The sequence below is a fragment of the Eretmochelys imbricata genome, chromosome 6 (genome assembly GCF_965152235.1).
Source record: "Eretmochelys imbricata isolate rEreImb1 chromosome 6, rEreImb1.hap1, whole genome shotgun sequence".
Classification (NCBI taxonomy): Eukaryota; Metazoa; Chordata; order Testudines; family Cheloniidae; genus Eretmochelys; species Eretmochelys imbricata.
Window position 1 is genome coordinate 17,507,244 of NC_135577.1, and position 18,904 is coordinate 17,526,147.

Below are 18,904 nucleotides of genomic sequence, written 5' to 3' on the forward strand. Positions count from 1 at the left end.
AAGGGCAGAGAAAGCCAGCCATCCAGTCCCATCCTGCAATATTTCCACCCCAATGGGCAGGATGGCAGGGAAACTATCTTAACCATAGCAAAGGGGAAAAGCAGGGGAAATGGCCCGGGCCCTATGCCTGCAGCAGAGGAATTAGATGGAGGTGGGAAACAGCCATTATTTACATAAAGAAGAGCTGAAGTTTTCCATGTTTGGTAAAAATTTATTCTGCATTTGAGTTATGTAATGAAGAGTCTCCCTGGGCGCTTTGAGACATGAACAGCGCGCCTGTAACACACACAACACAGCCAGCTCTATCTAATAGGTCCCCAATATAGCTATGTAAGTGTGTGTACCTTTCTGGGACATAGCCTATATGTGTGCAGGTTATAGAGCAGTTAAAGTTGCAACCAGCCTTCTAAGTCCTAGAAACATATATGAAAATGTACACATATAATGGGCATTACAAGAGGAGTTATCTACTTGGCAGACAAAGGTCCCAGCTGTGTAGCTTTCTGGTATCACAGTGTGGGCTGAGAGCTAATTGTCACTGAAAATGCAACACAAAAGACACTGCCAACGCAGTAGCATCTTCAGAAAGAGTAATAACGCTGGATATGTGTGCGTTCCTTTTGGGATGGAGGGTCAAGTTGGTCTTTGAGATGGTCAGCAATGCAGATTTCCCAGCTTTCCAGGTCCATTTCCCAGGAAGAGGGTTGATTTCATGCTTTAAAGGGCACCTGCAGTTTGGGAGCATCAGCTGGGAGTGAACACTGTCTTGTATTCAACAATGTGTGTGTGTGTGGAGGGAGTGGGTAACGAATTCACAAGTGGACAAAAACTAGCAGGTTCAGATATGGATAAATATTCATGAATTTGAAAAAAGAAGCACACATTCAACAGTATAACTTGTATTAGTCTGTCCAATAGAGGCGTGCAGGTTCTGAACTGATATTTCATTACATCCGTTTTATGGTGGTGTAACTTCTCTTGTTAATTATTATTATCATTATTATACACTCAAGGTTGTGCTAGACACCTAGTCATTAAGCTTCCCAGTGCTATTAACAGACACTGTGCTACTAGAGGGGTTGATTTCATTTCCTGAACACATTTCCTCCCTCAACATGATTCATTATGAAATATTCTGATTTAATTTATGGTTGGAGAGGTACTGCTGGAATTGCTGTTCCTACCCCGGGCATGCTCTGTCTCCTGCACGCACGCATGGTGTCCGGGGATGCTGTGCTGTACTATCTTTCAAAATCAGGACAGACCCATCCACCCAACACCCAGCTCAGCATTGGGGGGAGCTGTCACTAGCTACAGCAGAAAGTTCTCCATTGGCCTTTATTTGAATTTGTGAAAGAAATCACTCTGCCAGTGTTCTTGCAACTTGTGTGTTCATTTTCCAAGAACAGCCTAGGAACAAGCTTCCTGGCAGGGACGGTTGCCAAAAGAACGAGCAAAATTGGAATTCACAAACCTGAGTCTTCATAATAAATACCTGATTCTAGGAGTTAGGCTCATCGAATCAGGGAACAGAAACAATATCACACAGGATCTATGTCCAGTCCAACTAACCAACTAAGCTTGAATTTTGACTATCATAGAGTCCTATGAGATGAGACAACTTCTTGATAATGGTTCAGTGAATACATGGCATAGCAAATAAATGCTAGAACGTTGCAACAGCTCACAAGCAATTCATGGTCAGAAAAGAGGTGACACTCGTTAAATGGGTTATTTACGGTAAACTATTCACTCCTCTTTCCCCTGTGCTGCTGGAGTCACTTTCCTTCTCAACCTGGACATACACTATCATCCACCGCCTCAGCATGGCGTTGGGGCACATTCTTGCAAGAGGTGCTGTCTGCTACTCTCAGCGTGGTGTCGGGGACATGGCCTTGCTGGAGGTGCTGTCCTTCAGAACGTGGACACACACCTGCGTCCAAGCCCAGCATTAAGAGGACAGATACTGTGTTGTTGCCAGTGCTGCCCTTCATGTGGGGGGATACATGCTTTTCTCCCCTGCCTGATCATTGTTCTCATTTGTCCTTAATTCCCCAGAGGCCTGATGCAAAGCCCACTGAAGTCAAGGGGAATTCTTTCTCAATGTACTTAGTGCTGGGGAAAGTTGTCTGAGCAGCAGCTCTGGGCAGCAGGGACCATTTCTAGGGCCTGATCCACTGCCCTTTGAAGTCAATGGACCGAAGGCATCAGCCTTCTGCTGAGGCTGCCAACAGGGGGCCAATTCTCCTCTGCTTTGGAACATACTCCAGAGATGTCTTGGTCTTGAAACCTCCCCCAGCAGAAATGCAGAGTGAAATGTCTAATAAAATAAACACCGGAAAGCTGTAAACCGTGATGTTGAGAAACTGCAAACACTGACGTAACTGCCAGGAAGGGTAATCCTTCAAAGAAGGGGTCCACTACCCAAGAGGCTAGGAAACCTATAGTATGAGGAGAATTCAACCACAGGAAGCTTTCCTTTGCCTTCCCAGCCTTTACACTTTCTCCTTGGACAAGCTGCACTGGAGGAGGAGGACTCCCCAAAGCTGACGTGAATGGAACAGGACGGGCAAGAAGATGTGGATGGCTTCTTCCTTCCACACCACTGCCACCCACTCCCAGCCCCCACCACTTGTGCTCATCAAAGAGCCACAATTCAAGCCAGAGCATTCGTTTGTGGGTGGGATCAACACACTTTGCTGTTCTCTGATCTGTTTAAACTATCTCCACTTCGTCCTGGAGATGTGCCCAAGCCTGATTTAAAACATTTCTTAACAAACTGCCTCCCCTCATCTTCCCCTCCCTCTTCCTCTCTCTTCTCCACCAACCTATCCCTTCCCTGTTTCTGTCTCCTGTCTCCACCTTTACCTCGCTCCTTCTTCCCCGTTCTCTTTCTGTATTATCTACCTTTCTCTCTCCCCTCAGAGCCTTCTTTCTTTCTTTTTCTTCCCTTTACCCTGTCTTCTCTTTTTCCACCTTTACACACATTCCCGGGGGCTTTACATCACTTCTCTGGAGTCTGCTTTCAGACCTCTTCCCCTCCAACCACGGCTGCCAATCACCCAGGCTCTAGGTCTGTGTCCCAGTCACTGTGTCTCTGCCGGAGCAGCAGGTGTGACCCTTTCTCTCTCGTTCCTGCCTTCAAATACTTTAAGCTGGTTCTGCCACCCATCCAAGGGGCACTACAGAGCTCAAGGAATTGGTAGTGAATAGGAAGCCTTTTGCTACTAGGTCACAGGATAAACCTAGGCCAGGTCAGTTAGTGGCTGAATATTGATACCACCGAGTGGCTGCTTTGAGCTGGTCTGTGTGACAGGAGTTAGTGCTCCCAGCCCAGATCTCAAAATCTCAAAAGGGAACAGGTCAAAATCCACCATCGCAACTGGCTCCAATCTGCCCCCTCGTCAGCTACGTCTGAAGAGAGACCAAGGACTGAATGGAGACTGTGCTCCCTTCGTGTCCCTACAGAGGCGCTTTGGGAGGGGCACCTAGCACTGCCATTGGCCATGCTCAGGGCTGTCCATCCAGCATAGTCCAGGAGCACTGAATAACAGTAATGACAGAGCCCCTTCCCTGTTCCTGAGCCTCAGTTCAGCAGCTGGGAATGGCAAGAGTCAAACATCAATCCCAACACAAAGAGACCTTAGCAATGCATTGTCCTGGGAAGGGAGGAAGGGTAAAGCTGGCAAACCCTTCCCCCTCCCAGCAGCAGAATGGATTCTACTGGTAACTGTCCCAGTTACCAGTGGAAGAATCTCTCAGAGAAAAGGCCTGAACAGTCCCTTCAAGGAGACCTGGACACACCATCAGCTTCCCCCACAGCACCACTGCCCTCCGCTCTCCCTGGGACACTGGCCAGACTTCTTGCTTGCAACAAAGTTTGCTCTGTTGTGGGTTAGGTTACTGGATATGGATCTTTTATGCAAGACCAATCTGATCCAGGCTTTTTGCAGTGGATCCTTTGAGGATTCCTTCAAAAAAATTATGAGAAACATGGTGTATTTTAGCAAGATTTGTCTTTCCTGAGACAGCAAATCTACAAGTTCTACAGGCACCCAGATACTGAGGTGATGGGCATGGTATAAACACCTAGATAGATAGATAATGGTAAATCAGGGAAAGATAATGGTAAATCAGGTAGAGATATGTCCTTCTGAGTCTTCCACAGCCAGAGGCTACCAGTCCAGATGTTTCATTAAAGTGCCAGGGCTCAGCTCCAACCTAAACCATAGGAAATTCAACAGGCCCACCTCCAGCTAGCACATATGGGCCAGCCTCACTACTTCCTGATGTTCTGGACTGTGTTTGCTTTTGAGGAATGGGCCGTGGCATGATTCTCTGAATTGGATTTCTGGGCCTACCTGAAATGGACTTTGGGGTGTCCCCAGGAAGAGAAGAACCTGAGTTTCTGTGCACAGCTGGGATGGACTCCTAGTTTTGCTGTTTCTGGACAGCGTCCCCACACTGCACAGAAATCCTTTACTAGCTCATCATGTGTACCCCTTGCTGTACCCCAGCCTCCTTCCACCCCCTTAGCAGGTTTCCTGATGGCCTCAGTGTCTCCATGTTTTGTTTCTCACAGGCTCTGTGATGACGGTGACGTACACAAATCGAGTAGCTGATGCCCGCCTGGGAACCTTCTCGCAGCTCCTGATCCGATGGAAAGGGAGTATCTACAAACTCCTCTACTGCGAGTTTTTCATCTTCATCACTCTCTACTTCAGCATCAGCCTCACTTACAGGTAAGCTACCTCTTTCAACTGAGCCCTGAGAGACCCATCCAGGTTCTGCCCATTGTTCGGGCTGTGTCGGTTGGAGGAAAATGATACTGGCTACTGGGGAAAAGGAACTGGGCAAGAAATGTTCAGTTCAGGTCCTAGCCTGGTGAAGCAGTGTCAGTGATGATGCATTGCAGAGGTTCCATTTCCCAAGAACAGCCGAGACTTGCTCCCTGGATCTGCTGAGACGTGAAGAGAGGAAAGCTCTTTCCTCACTGTTCCAATATAGTTTACTATCTGACAGCTTTTCATTATCAATGGGGTTAGAGTTTCTCCGAGGTTACTCGTGAAATATACACAGGGTGACCCTTCTCCTAAGAAGAAGCCTGGATTCTCTGTGAAGGGAAAGTAAGTTATGTATGATGGTTACCCATCCTTCCAGAAAAGAGCAGTTTATGGTTAAATTAATGCAGATAAGCTGGATGTGCATATACAGGGGACATCTCCACTCCTCAGGAAGATGGTTTCTCTGGGCTTAGATAGTGGAAGTACAGAGGATAACCCCCGGAAGGGTGCTGTTGGGAAGAGATCCCTTAGATGGCACAGCCTGGCATTTCCTCTGGTGTCTCTCATGGAGCAGACAGAATGATTGGGGCTACTAGTTTGTCGTGGAGTCTGGTGCGGGGGTCATGTGTTCTGTGACTCTGTTTCTTGGAGGGAAAGTCACTCAGCTCATGCAGCTGAGCTAAGGTGTATCTAGGTGGCACTGAGGCCAAGGCAGGAAAGCAGCTCTGTATAAAGGCAGAAGCAGCTCCTTCCCAGTTTGCTACTATTAGAGTCTGAATGACAGGCATCAGAATAGAGATTACAATTAATTTAAATTCACCGGGGTGCTAAATCCAGTTCAATGGTACATTTCTGGTATCGTACAACATCTCTGTACTGGCCACTACGCCTCTCCTGGCTTGGACATTTGCGTATTGCCCATGGAGTCAGAAAGAAGGGGTCAGGCATTGCTTCCGATAGTCAGGCCTAGTGGCTGCAGCCTGGGCCACAGCTCGGCATAGGATTGGGCCTGAGCCAAGCGTGGTCCTGGAATCAAGATCTGGGGGCAGGCTGGAGTCAAAACCGAAATCAGAGTCTGTAGACAGGATCGGAACCGTAGCCAGAGTCCAGGTGTAGCCAGAGATCGAAGCTGGGTGGTCAGAGTCCAGAGACAAGACAAGCTGATACCAAAGCCGGAGTCCAGACAGGCGCCGAAGGTAGAAACTGGATAGTCAGAGTCCAGGGGCTGGGGGGGGATCCAAAGGCAGAAGAAAGGTTGGAGCAGGTCAGTGACACGGCTGGAGTGAGGCTACTGCAGGGCAAGGACAGGGTTCAGGCGGGACTGGGGCTGCAGCTGGAGTCTGGTGCACTGCGAGGCAGCAGGAGAGCTCCTGGCTGGGTAGCACTGTTACTCCGTCTGCTCTGCTCTGCACCTCTGCTGGAATTGTGGAAATACCTGAGCCTGGGGTCATCTGACGCAGTCTCTGCTACTGTATGCCTGAGGGCTGACAAACTCACTGCAGCACCTGAGCCAGCAGCCCTAGTTTGCCTCACAGCAGGCCAGGAAGTATCTCCTGAGCTGGCCACTGTGTCATTTCCTTTAGCACAGACATCTCCTAGATGGGATGGCAACATGTTTCTTGTGGTGCGTCCCCTGGGTAAGACAGAGTGGAGCTCCCTGGGACACCTCTCCTGGGTTGACAAGCGAGGTGTTTCCCATGGAACATCTCCTAGGTCAGGGAGCATAGTGGTTTCATTGGCTTTGCTCATGGACTCCCATCCACACAGGGCTGGGAAGGGTGAAGTCTCTTCTGAGCGGCTGATAGCGAGACTGTGCCTCTGGGTTTCCTTTGCAGGCTGATCCTGAATGCAAGCCAAAGGCTGATGTTTGAGAAGCTGGCTCTGTATTGCAACAACTATGCTGAGCTGATCCCTGTGTCCTTCGTGCTGGGTAAGGAGTGTGCGGTTGGGGAGTGGGATGGTGCTTCCCCTTCCGATCCGGACAATGCGCTGCAGGCCCGTGGGATGCACCGGGGACATAGCCGGCCACTCCTCCCCCGCAGACCCTGCTCCATCAGGCAGGTGTCTGGATGGACTCATTCGGCCAATTCCGCCCTAGGTTTCTACGTGACCCTGGTGGTATCTCGCTGGTGGGGACAGTACGAGAGCATCCCATGGCCCGACCGCCTCATGAACCTGGTCTCCAGTAACGTGGACGGGCAGGACGAGTACGGGCGCCTCCTGAGGCGCACCCTGATGCGCTACAGCAACCTCTGCAGCGTGCTGATCCTCCGCTCCGTCAGCACCGCTGTCTACAAGCGCTTCCCCAGCACGGAGCACATCGTGCGAGCAGGTGGGTCCCCTCTCCAGCTCTAGCGCAGCTGCGAAGCCGAAGCCCTGGGAGGGCTGCCTGGGCCCCGCGGTGTGGGGGCAACAGCTGCATGGCCCCGGGATCCAGAGATACCCACTGGAATCCGCGTGGCTCAGGAGACCAGGGCGAGGGGGGCAATCTGTGAAATCCAAACGAATCTGTCTGACCCGGACAAGAAGGGCCGGGGACAGGCAATGAGCATGATGGGCACAATCCTGTAAGGTGCGAAGTGACTGCTGGAGGTGCTGATCACCTGCCACTGAGATTTCTGGGGCACTCCCAGCCCATCCAGGAACGGCTCAGGCTTGAGCCCTATGTCATTAGGAGAGAATGCATCTCTGAGATCGACCTAGCCAGTCATGTTTTTTCCTGTTGTTTGAGCTTCGGAATAGTGCAATTGAAGGCTAGTTTCTGATCACAATGAATTTGTCCTCTACTGTGCACATGCACACACGTTGGTTATTGCAGGTTTGGGGTTGTGTGCCTTGATTTGTTATTGCAGGGCTGTTCCTGAGGACACTGGGCTGTACACACTTGCTCTTTATTGCAGGGTTCATCAGCAAGATGTAGTGGCAGGCTCTGGTTTGTTTCTGTAGCGTCACTGAGCAGAACAGGATGGCTTTCATTCCTGCTCCCATTGACACTTTGTTAGTGTAGGTTTGCTCATGAGCTGCGCTGACATGGTGAAATGCTCCCCCCACTGCAAAGGGCCAGCAGAGTCCTCTGCACTACTTGAGACTTCAGCATGAATCTAAGTGTTGGGGCTTGAACAGGCCTCCTGCACTGGGGTGGATTTTGCCCAGGATCAGTCATTGTCGTGCATGATTAAGCATTGTAAGTTATGCTCATGGGGGGGTGGCTATTGACAATTTGTGTACTGTTGGAGGGGAGGGAGGGAGTACACATTAAGAGAATAACACAGATGAAAGAAGCACATAAAGGCAAATAAAAGTTGAGTCTCTCATATCCGCAAGTCTCATAGGCATTCCTGACCTGTTTCTCAGATTGTTGCGCTCTCTGGTGGTCATTGAAGGTCATTGCTTTTCATTCAGCTTTTTAGTTTTTTACCTTGTTTTCTCTGGTTTTGTTAAATATGGTTTGTCTTTGTCAATCAGCAAATCAGCACCTTGAACATCAGGTTTACTTCAAACATAGAGCAGCTCATAGCAAAGAGAATTCTGACAGCAGCTTAGCTGCAGGTAACCCCAGACAGTAGCGATGTGGTCAGAGATTTCATCTCTTTAAAGGCCTTTTGTTGATAATGATCTCGACCAGATAGGATTCGTGGTCAGAGGCCCTGGGGGTTTTTCACCTTCCTCTGCAGTGTGGGGCATTGGTCACTTGCTGGAGGATTCTCTGCACCCTGAAGTCTTTAAACCACGATTTGAGGACTTCAATAGCTCAGACATAAGTCAGGGGTTTGTTACAGGAGTGGGTGGGTGAGATTCCGTGGCCTGCGTTGTGCAGAGGTCAGACTACACGATCATAATGGTCCCTTCTGACCTTAAAGTCTGTGATTAAAGTCTATGATTCAAAGGTGCGTTCTGAGCAGCAGTTTGGAAGCCAGCAATTTGGTTGTTTTAGTTCTCGTACTGACTGTGGAACCTTGAGCAAGCCACAGCTGTCTTGTGCCTCAGTTTCCCCATCTACAATTCCTCCTATTTACCAAAAGGAATGATAATAGTTTTTATCAGGGGTGTTGCAAGGGTTATTTAGTTGTGTGGGATGTGTCCAATATTGTTAGGGGGGTGCTTCGTGGGTGGGACATCTGTTATTCCTCTTCAAAAGGCATGAGTGCCTGACATGAATGACACATTCCAGAGCTAATGCATCGCACATTTGTCCCCAGTGGGTTTCCATAAAAGCCTCTTCTTACAAAGCAACAGTGAGCCCCAGCATTGAGAACAAGGAGAGAGGACGCCAGGTTTCAGGGTGTGAGTGCTCTGAGACCTAGACAGGCTTCACTAGGTACACAGGGTAATTGCAGTCTGCTCCAGAGAAGTTTGTAATTACATGGCACTGACCCTGTAAATATCCTGCTCCTCTGGTGTAAACGCCTCATGCAATACCTGGTGCTTACAGATGCTTTCACTGGAAATACCCTGACCCATGGGCCCCATCCTATCAATACTCTGCCCCTTCTGGGTAATTATTCTGGAAGTTACCTGCCCTCTTAGGGTAATTGCCTCCAAATACCCTGCCTCGAGATGGACCTACCCCACAGATATTCTGCCCTTTGGAACTACTCCAGCTTGCACCACTTAGAACTACTTGGGCTACTCAAAATTATGCCAGGACTGGTTCGGCCAAAGACCAGGACAGAAGAAAGATAGCTTAAGAGCTTTCCCCCTTCTCCCCTCTGCTCCTACACAGATCACAGCTCGCTCAGACCCAGGAATAAGGGCCACCGAGTGCAACATAGGTGTAAAGAACTACCAGATCAGATGCACAGGGGATGTGGCAGCAGGAATGAGCCCCTCTCTATCAGACAGTGGGAGCCTGGCCCTTTGAACACTGACTGATTTTCCACAATGAGAGAACTCTTAGGACAATCTTAGGATGTGCAATGCTGACCTCTAGACAGGGAACACAACCGGTGTGGGAGGTTGTGTGTGTCACAGTGGAGAGCTCAGAGGTGCATGCCAAAATTTTGGAGAGGCACAATCCCCAACCAGTCAGAACTCCAGTCAGGCTCTGCTGCCCTCAGGGCTCTGCCCCTGGATCCTCTCTCTCCTTGGTCCAAAGCTGGCCTGCTGATTTGCAGGGCCAGAGGCATGTGGGGACAGGCACATGAGTTTCCACAAGAGACTGGGCCAGCCTGTGAGCGGCAGAACTTCCCTGACTCCATGGAATCTCCTGATGTGTGGGTCAATTTGCTTTGCTAGGTGAACACCCACCCCTGGCTTCCCTTTCCCTGCGGGTTTTTCATGTGTCAAGGAAAGACTGGAAAGGAGAGGCTCTCATTGTCTTCCATCCCCCATCTGCTCTTGCCCATTTAGGCCTCATGACCCCAGAAGAGCACAAGAAGTTTGAGAGCCTGAACTCTCCCCACAACAAGTTCTGGATCCCCTGTGTGTGGTTCTCGAACCTGGCTGTGAAGGCACGGAACGAGGGCAGAATCCGGGATAGCGTGATGCTCCAGGGCATCCTGAACGTGAGTTCTGGAAACAGCCAGAGGGCATGTTAAGAACGAACCAGCCCTGCCCTCCTCTCTGGGTGGAGCTTCCTGCTGGTCCCCCAGGGGAGCAGGGAGGGTGAGGTGGGGCTTAGAGACTGTACCAATCACATCCGTGGTGTAACTCTATTAATTTCAATGGGAAATGTGCTCACTCATATCTATCACTCAATGGAGTGGAGAAAATGGGATATTAGTCCAATGCGGTGTGGGGTCCACTAGAACAGCAATTGTCTGAGACAGCCCAGGACTCTAGACGAGGAGACGGTTGCTCTTCTCTCACCCTGCTTTACAAGGATGTAATGCCGTTGACTCCAGAGGAGTTACTCCCAGTTTGCACTGGTGTGAGAGGAGAATCAGGCCCTGACTCCAGTAGAAAAAGGGTCCCTTCAGGACAAGCCAGAGGTCCCACTGGTGCTCCAGTGTGGTGGTGGGGAGGGCAGAAAGCTCAATATTTAAGAATGGGCAGAGCCCAGGAGTGACTGACCATAGAAAGTGAATTCCCTGCCCTACCTGGAAGGTATGTCCCCTTGGTGGAGGAGTCTGGAGGGGAAGGAGGATGGGAGAGTGTGAGTGTGAGGTAGCTTTTCTGCGGAGGGGAGCCATTCCTTTTTCTCTGGTGTTCCCCACTCCAGGAACTAAACACCTTGCGTAGCCAGTGTGGGCGACTCTATGGGTATGACTGGATCAGTATCCCTCTGGTCTACACTCAGGTGAGTGCAGGAGGTCTTCTGTAGCCGCTGCCACACCCAATGGCCTCTGCAAGGCGAATTACTGCAAGACACAATGTGCTGGGAAACAGGCAAGGCTCTTAAATACACATGTGGTTCTCCACATACCCACCCCTCCCCATGGACCCCTAGATATGCCCCATATCCACACATGGACCCTCCCCAGTGCACACCCTACATACACAAACTTACCCACACACACAAACACCGACTTATGCAGCAAACACGTGTATCCCAGCACACACGCACCGATTCCAGGCATGCACACCCACATTCCTCATCAATTCACAGAGAGACAACCCATAGACAAACCTATGGTGGGTGACTCGTGTGTCCCCACACACGCCATACATATGAATGAACTCCAGACACACACACACACGTATACCTCCTACACATATACACCTCCAAAGCCTGCTCATCAGCCTGGAAATGCTTCAGCTTCTCCCCACTCAACAATGCTGGTACCTTAGCCCCGAGGACACTGCTCTGGGGGCACTGGAGAATGCAGTGGGCGGTGCCATCGACACTCCCGGTGTGCAGAGAAAGCTGTTTATCTGCATTGGACACAAGGCGCTCTCACCGTTCAGTAGACCTCTGGCAGCAACGCCGGGGTAGACAGCTTGGCACCAGCCCCCTGGCTTGTATAACACAGCTGCTTAGGCAATGCTCACTCCCACTAGTGTGGTCTGCTGTGAAAGAGGAACAACTCCGGTTCCGGATGGCTGTGAAGGCAAAGGTTAGTGGGGGATTTATTCAGAGCCCTGTGCAGATCAGATTCTCCTGCAAACCAGGATCAAAGGCAAGAGAATGTCAAGGCCACAGCTGGTCACAGTGGTGTTCCACAGGAGCTCGGTCACGATGGGTGGCCATGGGATGCTTTCCTGGAGGGCACAGCACAGCGCTACACCGCCTCTGCTCACACCCTCATGCGCACACACACACTGTGCACTAATGCCCTGGGCTCGCAATGTCAGCTCCACGCAGCGTTCAGCTCTTCAGGGTGACGAGGCATCCACAGACAACAGGGAACTGCACAGCTCAAGCCATGTCCCAGGAGTACAGAGCGGGGATTCAGCTAATAATGGGGCGTGGCCAGGGGTTGTTAATTCACCATGGATCCTTGGCTCCAGGGCCAGAATGCCGAGCCAGACCAGCCTGCTGAGGCTGCACTTTCTGGGTGGGAGGAAGGTCACGCGCTCAAGGAGGAAGAGTCTGCCCATGCAGGCTCCTCAATCATGATAACGGAAACAGTTTCTCTCTGCTTCCAGGCACCTGCAATGGGAGTTCTGCCAGAGATATCCAGCCACAGTCCCCTGACCCAGGGCCCTACTCCCCTAGACATTGTGAGCCAGACATGTCCACAAGTGCCCCTGAAGCTTTGCCATCTCGGCTTGGGTGCTTTGCTACAGGCCATGGGGTTTGTCCAGAGCAGGGTGGCAGGGCACCTGGCAGTGTTGCCAACTCACAAGTCTTGCCATATTTGTTTTTGTCTCTGAAAGCCCCAGCTTCTGGCGTCAGGAGACGGCACGAGAATCTTAGTTTGCATTCAAAAAACAAGAAGAAAGTTTCCAGCCCTCATGGTTTGTAGAGAAAAGCTTGAAAATGTGCCACAAGTGAAATCTGTAGGCTGAGAAAGCAGAAGGCAAATTAAAAATAGATGTATATAAAAACCCCTCATGGTTTAAATCAATCCCATCATTTCCGGGAGCCAGACTCATGATTCTTGAAAGTTTGGGGTTGGCAACACTGCAGATAGCACCCTGCTGGGAATTTTAGCAACCTCCAGCATTTGGGGGGCCACACTGGTATCTCTTGGTTTCCACTGAGAACCAGCCCAAGAACCAGCAACCCAACAGACCCATTGCTCCGGCAGGGAAGACAGCACTTTGCCACCCAGCTGGTGGTCTCTGCATCTGGGGCAGAGCTGGCAAGACTCCCTCAGTGTTTTGCCACCCAGCTGAGACATGGGGCACTCAGGGAAGTTTTCTGGGGGCAGGAGAGGGAGACCAGATTGCGCTTCCCAGCTCTGCAGATGATTTGTTGTGCAGCTTTGGGCAGGTCACACAAACACTCGGTGCCTTAATTTCCACATTGGCCCTCAAAGACATGTGCTTTGCAGGTGGACGGTGCGGTAGAGGGGCAAAGCACTTAGCAGTGCTGTCCCTGGGTCTAGCTTGTCCCCAGAGTTATATGGTCATTGAGGGAACAGGGAAATAATTTGCAGGGGGTGGAGGGCATTTAAAAATGGCTGCAGCAGAAAGACACCTTCCTGCTGAGAGGGAGGTGGATTGGGGCAGTGCCCATCCAGAGAAGCACCCAGCTTTGCCTTCTGAAACACAGTCTTAGAAAGGCCACAGAGTGAGCAGCCCTGCAGAGCTCCTCGGCAGCCTGCGGTAGTCTGGAGGGGTTGGAGGGGAATCTGAGGAAGGATGGCAAGGAAAGCAAGCTAGGAACTGAGATCTGTTTCTGACTGCATCCCCCTGCCCTTCCCCAGGTGGTCACGGTGGCCGTTTACAGCTTCTTCCTGGCCTGCCTGATTGGCCGGCAGTTCTTGGACCCAGAGAAGGGGTATCCTGGCCATGAGCTGGATCTGTTTGTGCCTGTCTTCACACTCCTGCAGTTCTTCTTCTATGCTGGCTGGTTAAAGGTGAGTCCAAGGAAACATGCCCTGACCTTCTGGGAGCCTTCTTTCCCCAACATGGGAAGCCTGGAATTGATTCCAGACCCAGGCAGGAGTTTCTCAGATCGCTCTGGGGGACATCCCACTGTCCGAGTGATCCAGCACTGCCATACAACAGGCTCACATTCAAGTCCCAGTGCTTAGCTTTCTCCATCTAGGCCAGCAGAGGCTGAGGGCACTGCCAGGGTCTTCCCTGTATCTGAGTGCACCTCCTTGCAGGAGATCTGGATTCACATCCTAAGCCCAGAGACCTATCACTGGGGCCTGACCAGCTGGTGAGTGCTCTGAGGCAGTGGGCTTCATTGGCCCTGAGGAGAATTTTTCTGTGGCCATCCCTCTGGCTGAATCCAGGAGTTACAGTGACTGACTGAGGGGAGGCCTGGCTTCCTCCTCCTCAGCTGCAAGGCTAATGGAGTGTAACACAGCAAACAGCAAACACACATTAGCACTAACTGTCCCAGAAGCCACAGGGCAGCTAATCTTCCCTTTTCAACTCCCTCACTGCTGCTGATTGGAAGAAGAAATGTAGCTGAAAGCTACTTCCCAGGCCTAGTGCTGGAGCACAGGGTCCCAGTGGCCCTGCAGGTTGCTCCCTCGGGAAGGGGGTTTGAACCCTTGCCATGTGCTCTCAATGCGCAGGTGGCTGAACAGCTCATCAACCCATTCGGAGAGGATGATGACGATTTTGAAACCAACTGGCTCATCGACAGGAACCTGCAGGTAACGGTGGGACCTGATCCCACACGGCAGGACCATCAGAGATGAGAGCGGAGATAGGGTAGCACCCAGGGACTGAGTAGACTCATGGCTCCCAGGTCTCCAAACACAAGGAGAGAGGTCACGTGGCACCTCTTCTCTATCATCCCTGGTTCCTGCTCTGCACTGCAGACAGCATAACTTTAGGGCAGGGCACTGAGTGTCGGGGGACGGGGGGTCTGCATGCTTGATGAAGCAGCCCGGCTCCTTGTTCCCTCAGTAGCCGAGGAACCAGCCCACGTGCATGGAAGATTATGGGACAAGATCTGCCACACCACTGAGCATGTGACTTTCTGCATATGCTGCTCCAGCTACATGATGGCTGGCGAAAGCGCGAGAGGGGCTGTGTCCCTGCATGCTCCTCCTGTGTCCTTCTCTATCCAGCCCGTGCTCATGTTTAAGGCTTTACGTGACTTGTCTATGTCTCACTGCACTCCCACTGCTGCATTGTGCTGTGCCATTCTGGCCCCTTCTCCCCTCAATGACCTTGTGCCTTTTCCACACAGATTCTTGGGCCTAGAACAGTCTCCCTCCGACTGGGGACCAAGCAACAAACTCCACCTTCTTATCCCTCCTAAAATACACCGTTCCGTACTCCAAATAGTGACTCCCTCACTTTCCCCTTCGCTCCAATTTAAACAACGTTGTATACATAAAGAACAACCCTAGTAACTAACAATCCATGTACCAAACCCAGCTGCTTATTCATTGGGTGCTTTCCTGTTGCATCCCTTCCCTAGTCAGATTGCAAACTCTTTGGGGAGGAGAATTTGTTCTCTTAAATGAAGGTACTGCACCATGCACGGTGATAATTTTACCCCCTTGAGTCTGACATTCCCATCATCCCCTGCAGGTCTCCCTTCTCGCTGTGGATGACATGCACCAGGATCTGCCCTTCATGGAGAAGGACCTGTACTGGAACGAGTCCTACCCCCAGCCACCCTACACCGCAGCCACTGCTGAATATAAGCGAACATCATTTCTTGGCTCAACCTTTGACATTAGGTGAGTGAAGCTTTCCTGCCACATGAAATTACCAATGGAGGCCAGATTTACACCCCATCCCAAGGCCACAGTGTGTTGAATTATCTCTGGACTTTACCAATGCTCTTCTAGGAAGGCAGCAGTTCTTCCCCGGCCACAAATATCCCCCCGCTGGAGTTCAGTGTTTCTCAAATCTTCCTTTCCATGTGAAATCATGGTAAGAGATTGTGGCTATATAGCCCAGAGAGAGAGAGATTTAACTTCCTTAGTCAAAACATGTTTGTGTTTGCATCGCTTTGTGTGTAATGATGCCTCTGCCTGTCTCCAACACGAGTGTCCACAACAATGTGCCTGTTACTGCTCTCCATAGCAATACAGAGGAAGACATCAGGGGCTGAGGTTTGCCAGTGCTTGCCCTGTGCTGCAATCCTCCCCCCTAAGCTTCACTGATCTCTACTCACTGTTCTAGTGGAAGGCAAAAGTCCATTCAGCAAGGTCCTTCCTACACTCTCTGGAGGAAAATTCCATCCAGAATTCATAGTCACTGTACATAACAGCCTGTTTTGCCTCTTCCCAGCATGCAGAAAGAAGAGATGGAATTTCAGCCGCTGGAGCAAATTAAAGAGAACGAGGAGGCGAACCACTCTACACCACTGCTGGGACATCTGGGCCGCCTGCTGGGGGTCCAGTCACCGAGTTTCTCCAGGTCATCCTCCCGGATGAACCTGCCACGCAAGAGGAATGACCCCTTGTCCCCCTTCCCTCATTGCTTGTACCAGGATGTAGGGAAATCTGGAAGCCCCTGCAGTGCCAATCAGCAAAAGGGAGACTCCTCCCACCCAGGCTCCAGTTCACATGAGCAATGGGACAATGAAGATCGAAAACTGAGAGAGTTTGATGCCTTCATGTCAACCCCCTTCTTTGAGAGACCTGGCTTTTATAGCGCTCCACAGACACCAATCAGCTCCATCCCGCTGATCTTCCCATCCAGGCGCCCAGGACGCAAGAAGCCCCCTGCTCTCTCCAGCATTGTGGCCTGTTCGACTTCAATGAGAGACAACTTTGCCAACCTGTCACCTTCCAGGGCTACTGATGTGGACAAAAGCCAGAGCTCCCTTGGTTCTGCAGTTAAGGAAACTTTTGTTTGGCTAGGAGAGCGAGAAAAAGCCCCAGACTCCCTGGTGGTGACAGTAGAGGAAGGAGAGAATAACACGTTGAACAATAAAATGAATGAGGTTGCCCCTGTTAGGAGCCCAGGGCTTCAATCAATAGTATCGGAAAGCCCCAAGTTTCCCTTCCTAGCAGAGGCCCCAGACCATGAAAAACAGGGCAGCTTCAAGAGCTTGAAGAGTCTGAAAGGCCGCCGACATCCCTGGCAAACTCTAGAGAACGTGACACCAGCAGCCACCCCAAACTCGGATAATCATAGCAACTTTCATACTCCCAGCATGAGAACCCCTGGTGGCAGTGGGCCCCTCTTCTTTTCATTCACCCCTGTGACATCCCCAGTGCTGGAGAGGTCACGCTTAGGGAACTCAGGCACTGTTCCTAGTCCAAGCTCAGATGATACATCCAGTGCTCCAGTCCAGGCTTCCATAGAGGTTTCTGGGACTGGAAGAGAGACAGGAAATGGAAATGCTAGTGCTCATCACACTGAGGAACAGAGAAGAGCAGAGAGTCCCTCACCTAATGACTCCGGTATCTCCTTAGCAGAGGGTGACTACGTGGGACTGATGGAGGTGATCATGGAAGCCAGTGAGAACGTGTCTGATGAAGGGAAGGTGGATAGATACAGCTAAATGAAGAGACCAGTTGATTCCTTCTGACTGCTGAGATACCCACCCTGTTAAGAATACTGCAGTGTCTTTACACCAAACAATATTGGTGCTCAAGACATATAGAGCTTCTACAAAGAGGCAATACAACCATACCAGCCATGTACTGCCAAAGGGTGGAGCTTCAGTACCTGATGGCCTGAACTTGTTCCCAGCGTGAGTTTACTAGTGATGAACATGGTGCAATAGAGCGTACAAGAACAGTTCATGGAACTTCAGTGTCACACCTTTGGGAATACCTATACAATTAAAGCAAAAAATTTTATAAAATTCTTCATAAATTGCAAGTACCTGAGAATGGAGCAACATAGGCCACCAGCCTTTTGGCAACTTGGGCACAGACACAGATTAACTCAGAAGCCTGTTTCCTAAATATGCCTGGAACATTGACCCATCTTACAAAACCACACCACCACTCAGCTGGTGTCTGGTGACTCACTGGTGTCTGCCACAAGAGACCCAATAACAAGTGCAGGGGGATATTTGTAAACATTAGAATTGTGGTAAAGTTTGGGGAGGAAGAGAGGAGGAAAGGGCTGAATAGCTATGGGGCAGGTGATTTCATTAGACTGGAGGTAGCTGATTGTGTCTAGGATTCAACTCAGAGGAGATGAGCATAATAAAGCTTAGTATTGCTTGCACAGTCCAACTGTTTCTCCACCCCTGAAGTATTTTGCCCCTCCTCTACTTCCCCACACCAATTAATCCAAGTGCTTTGAGGAGTGTGTTAGCACTCTTGTTTTTTTTTAAAAAAAAATAGAAGGGGGGGGAGAGGAGTTTATATGGCAGATTTCAAAAATATTCTGAATGGAAAACCCCTTAGTCAGAATCCTATTCTAAAGTGCACTCTGACAAACAACACAAGCTGAGGTCAAACAACAGGTGCTCTACTTCCTCATTGCAGTTTCAAGAAAGCACATCAGTGAACAGAAGCTAGGGATGACTGCTCTCTCCTTCCCCACAGCCCTGCTTTAGGAGAATAGCCAGAAGCCTCTTATCTACTGATCAAAGCCCCCAGGCAGAAATTAGTTCATGCAGGTTTTCCATTTTAAGACACCCCTCCCACACACACCTTTGTTGCACCCATTTTGTTAGCTACAGAAGCCGTTGCATTTCAGACACCAATCACAATACTTTCTAGAAGCTTTAAGCGTTATTCGGAACAGCAGATTACTGTAAAGACAGGCTGATGAGCTTTCTAGAGATCAAATGAGTGAAGTGTTGCTCTGCAGTATGTACCTTGAGAGATTTGTGCTTCAGAACCCACAGCCCTGATACAGTTCCTCAGTTTACACTGAATGGTGCTGGTGTTCCAGAGGATGTGGCGTCTTCCCCTGTGTATATATATATCCCAAAGACACTCAGGAGCTCTCACTGACTCTGCTTGCCTTTCATCTAAACTAAACTGAAGTATGGCACTTCTTTCCCTGGAGGAAGTCTTTAGAGGCAGCCTGAGAACCTCCTGCTGAAGAATATTAGTCCACACTTCTTCCATTCTCTGCTTGTCATGTAAGCATTTGAAGTGCTTAGCTTTTCTTCCCCCATGCCTTTTCAGCACAGCAAGCTAGCTAATAATGCAAGGTGTTTCTCAAAGCTTTGGGGGTGG

At 50.3% G+C, this 18,904-nt stretch overlaps 1 protein-coding gene across 4 annotated transcripts; it reads left to right on the plus strand.

Moving 5' to 3' along the window:
* The first annotated feature begins 4,590 nt into the window (after positions 1-4,590).
* BEST1 (bestrophin 1) lies at positions 4,591-17,839 on the plus strand. 4 transcript variants are annotated; one of them, XM_077818146.1, is made up of 10 exons: positions 4,591-4,742; positions 6,620-6,714; positions 6,883-7,116; positions 10,134-10,288; positions 10,945-11,022; positions 13,538-13,690; positions 14,363-14,443; positions 15,333-15,484; positions 16,041-16,270; positions 16,307-17,839. In XM_077818146.1, exons 1-10 carry the CDS (start codon positions 4,591-4,593, stop codon positions 17,260-17,262), a joined length of 2,286 nt encoding a protein of 761 aa, XP_077674272.1. In that variant the 3' UTR covers positions 17,263-17,839. The 4 variants fall into 4 exon arrangements, with proteins under 4 accessions (XP_077674272.1, XP_077674273.1, XP_077674271.1 ...); XM_077818147.1 differs by having other exon boundaries at positions 16,340-17,839; XM_077818145.1 differs by having other exon boundaries at positions 16,041-17,839.
* Positions 17,840-18,904: the final 1,065 nt, after the last annotated feature.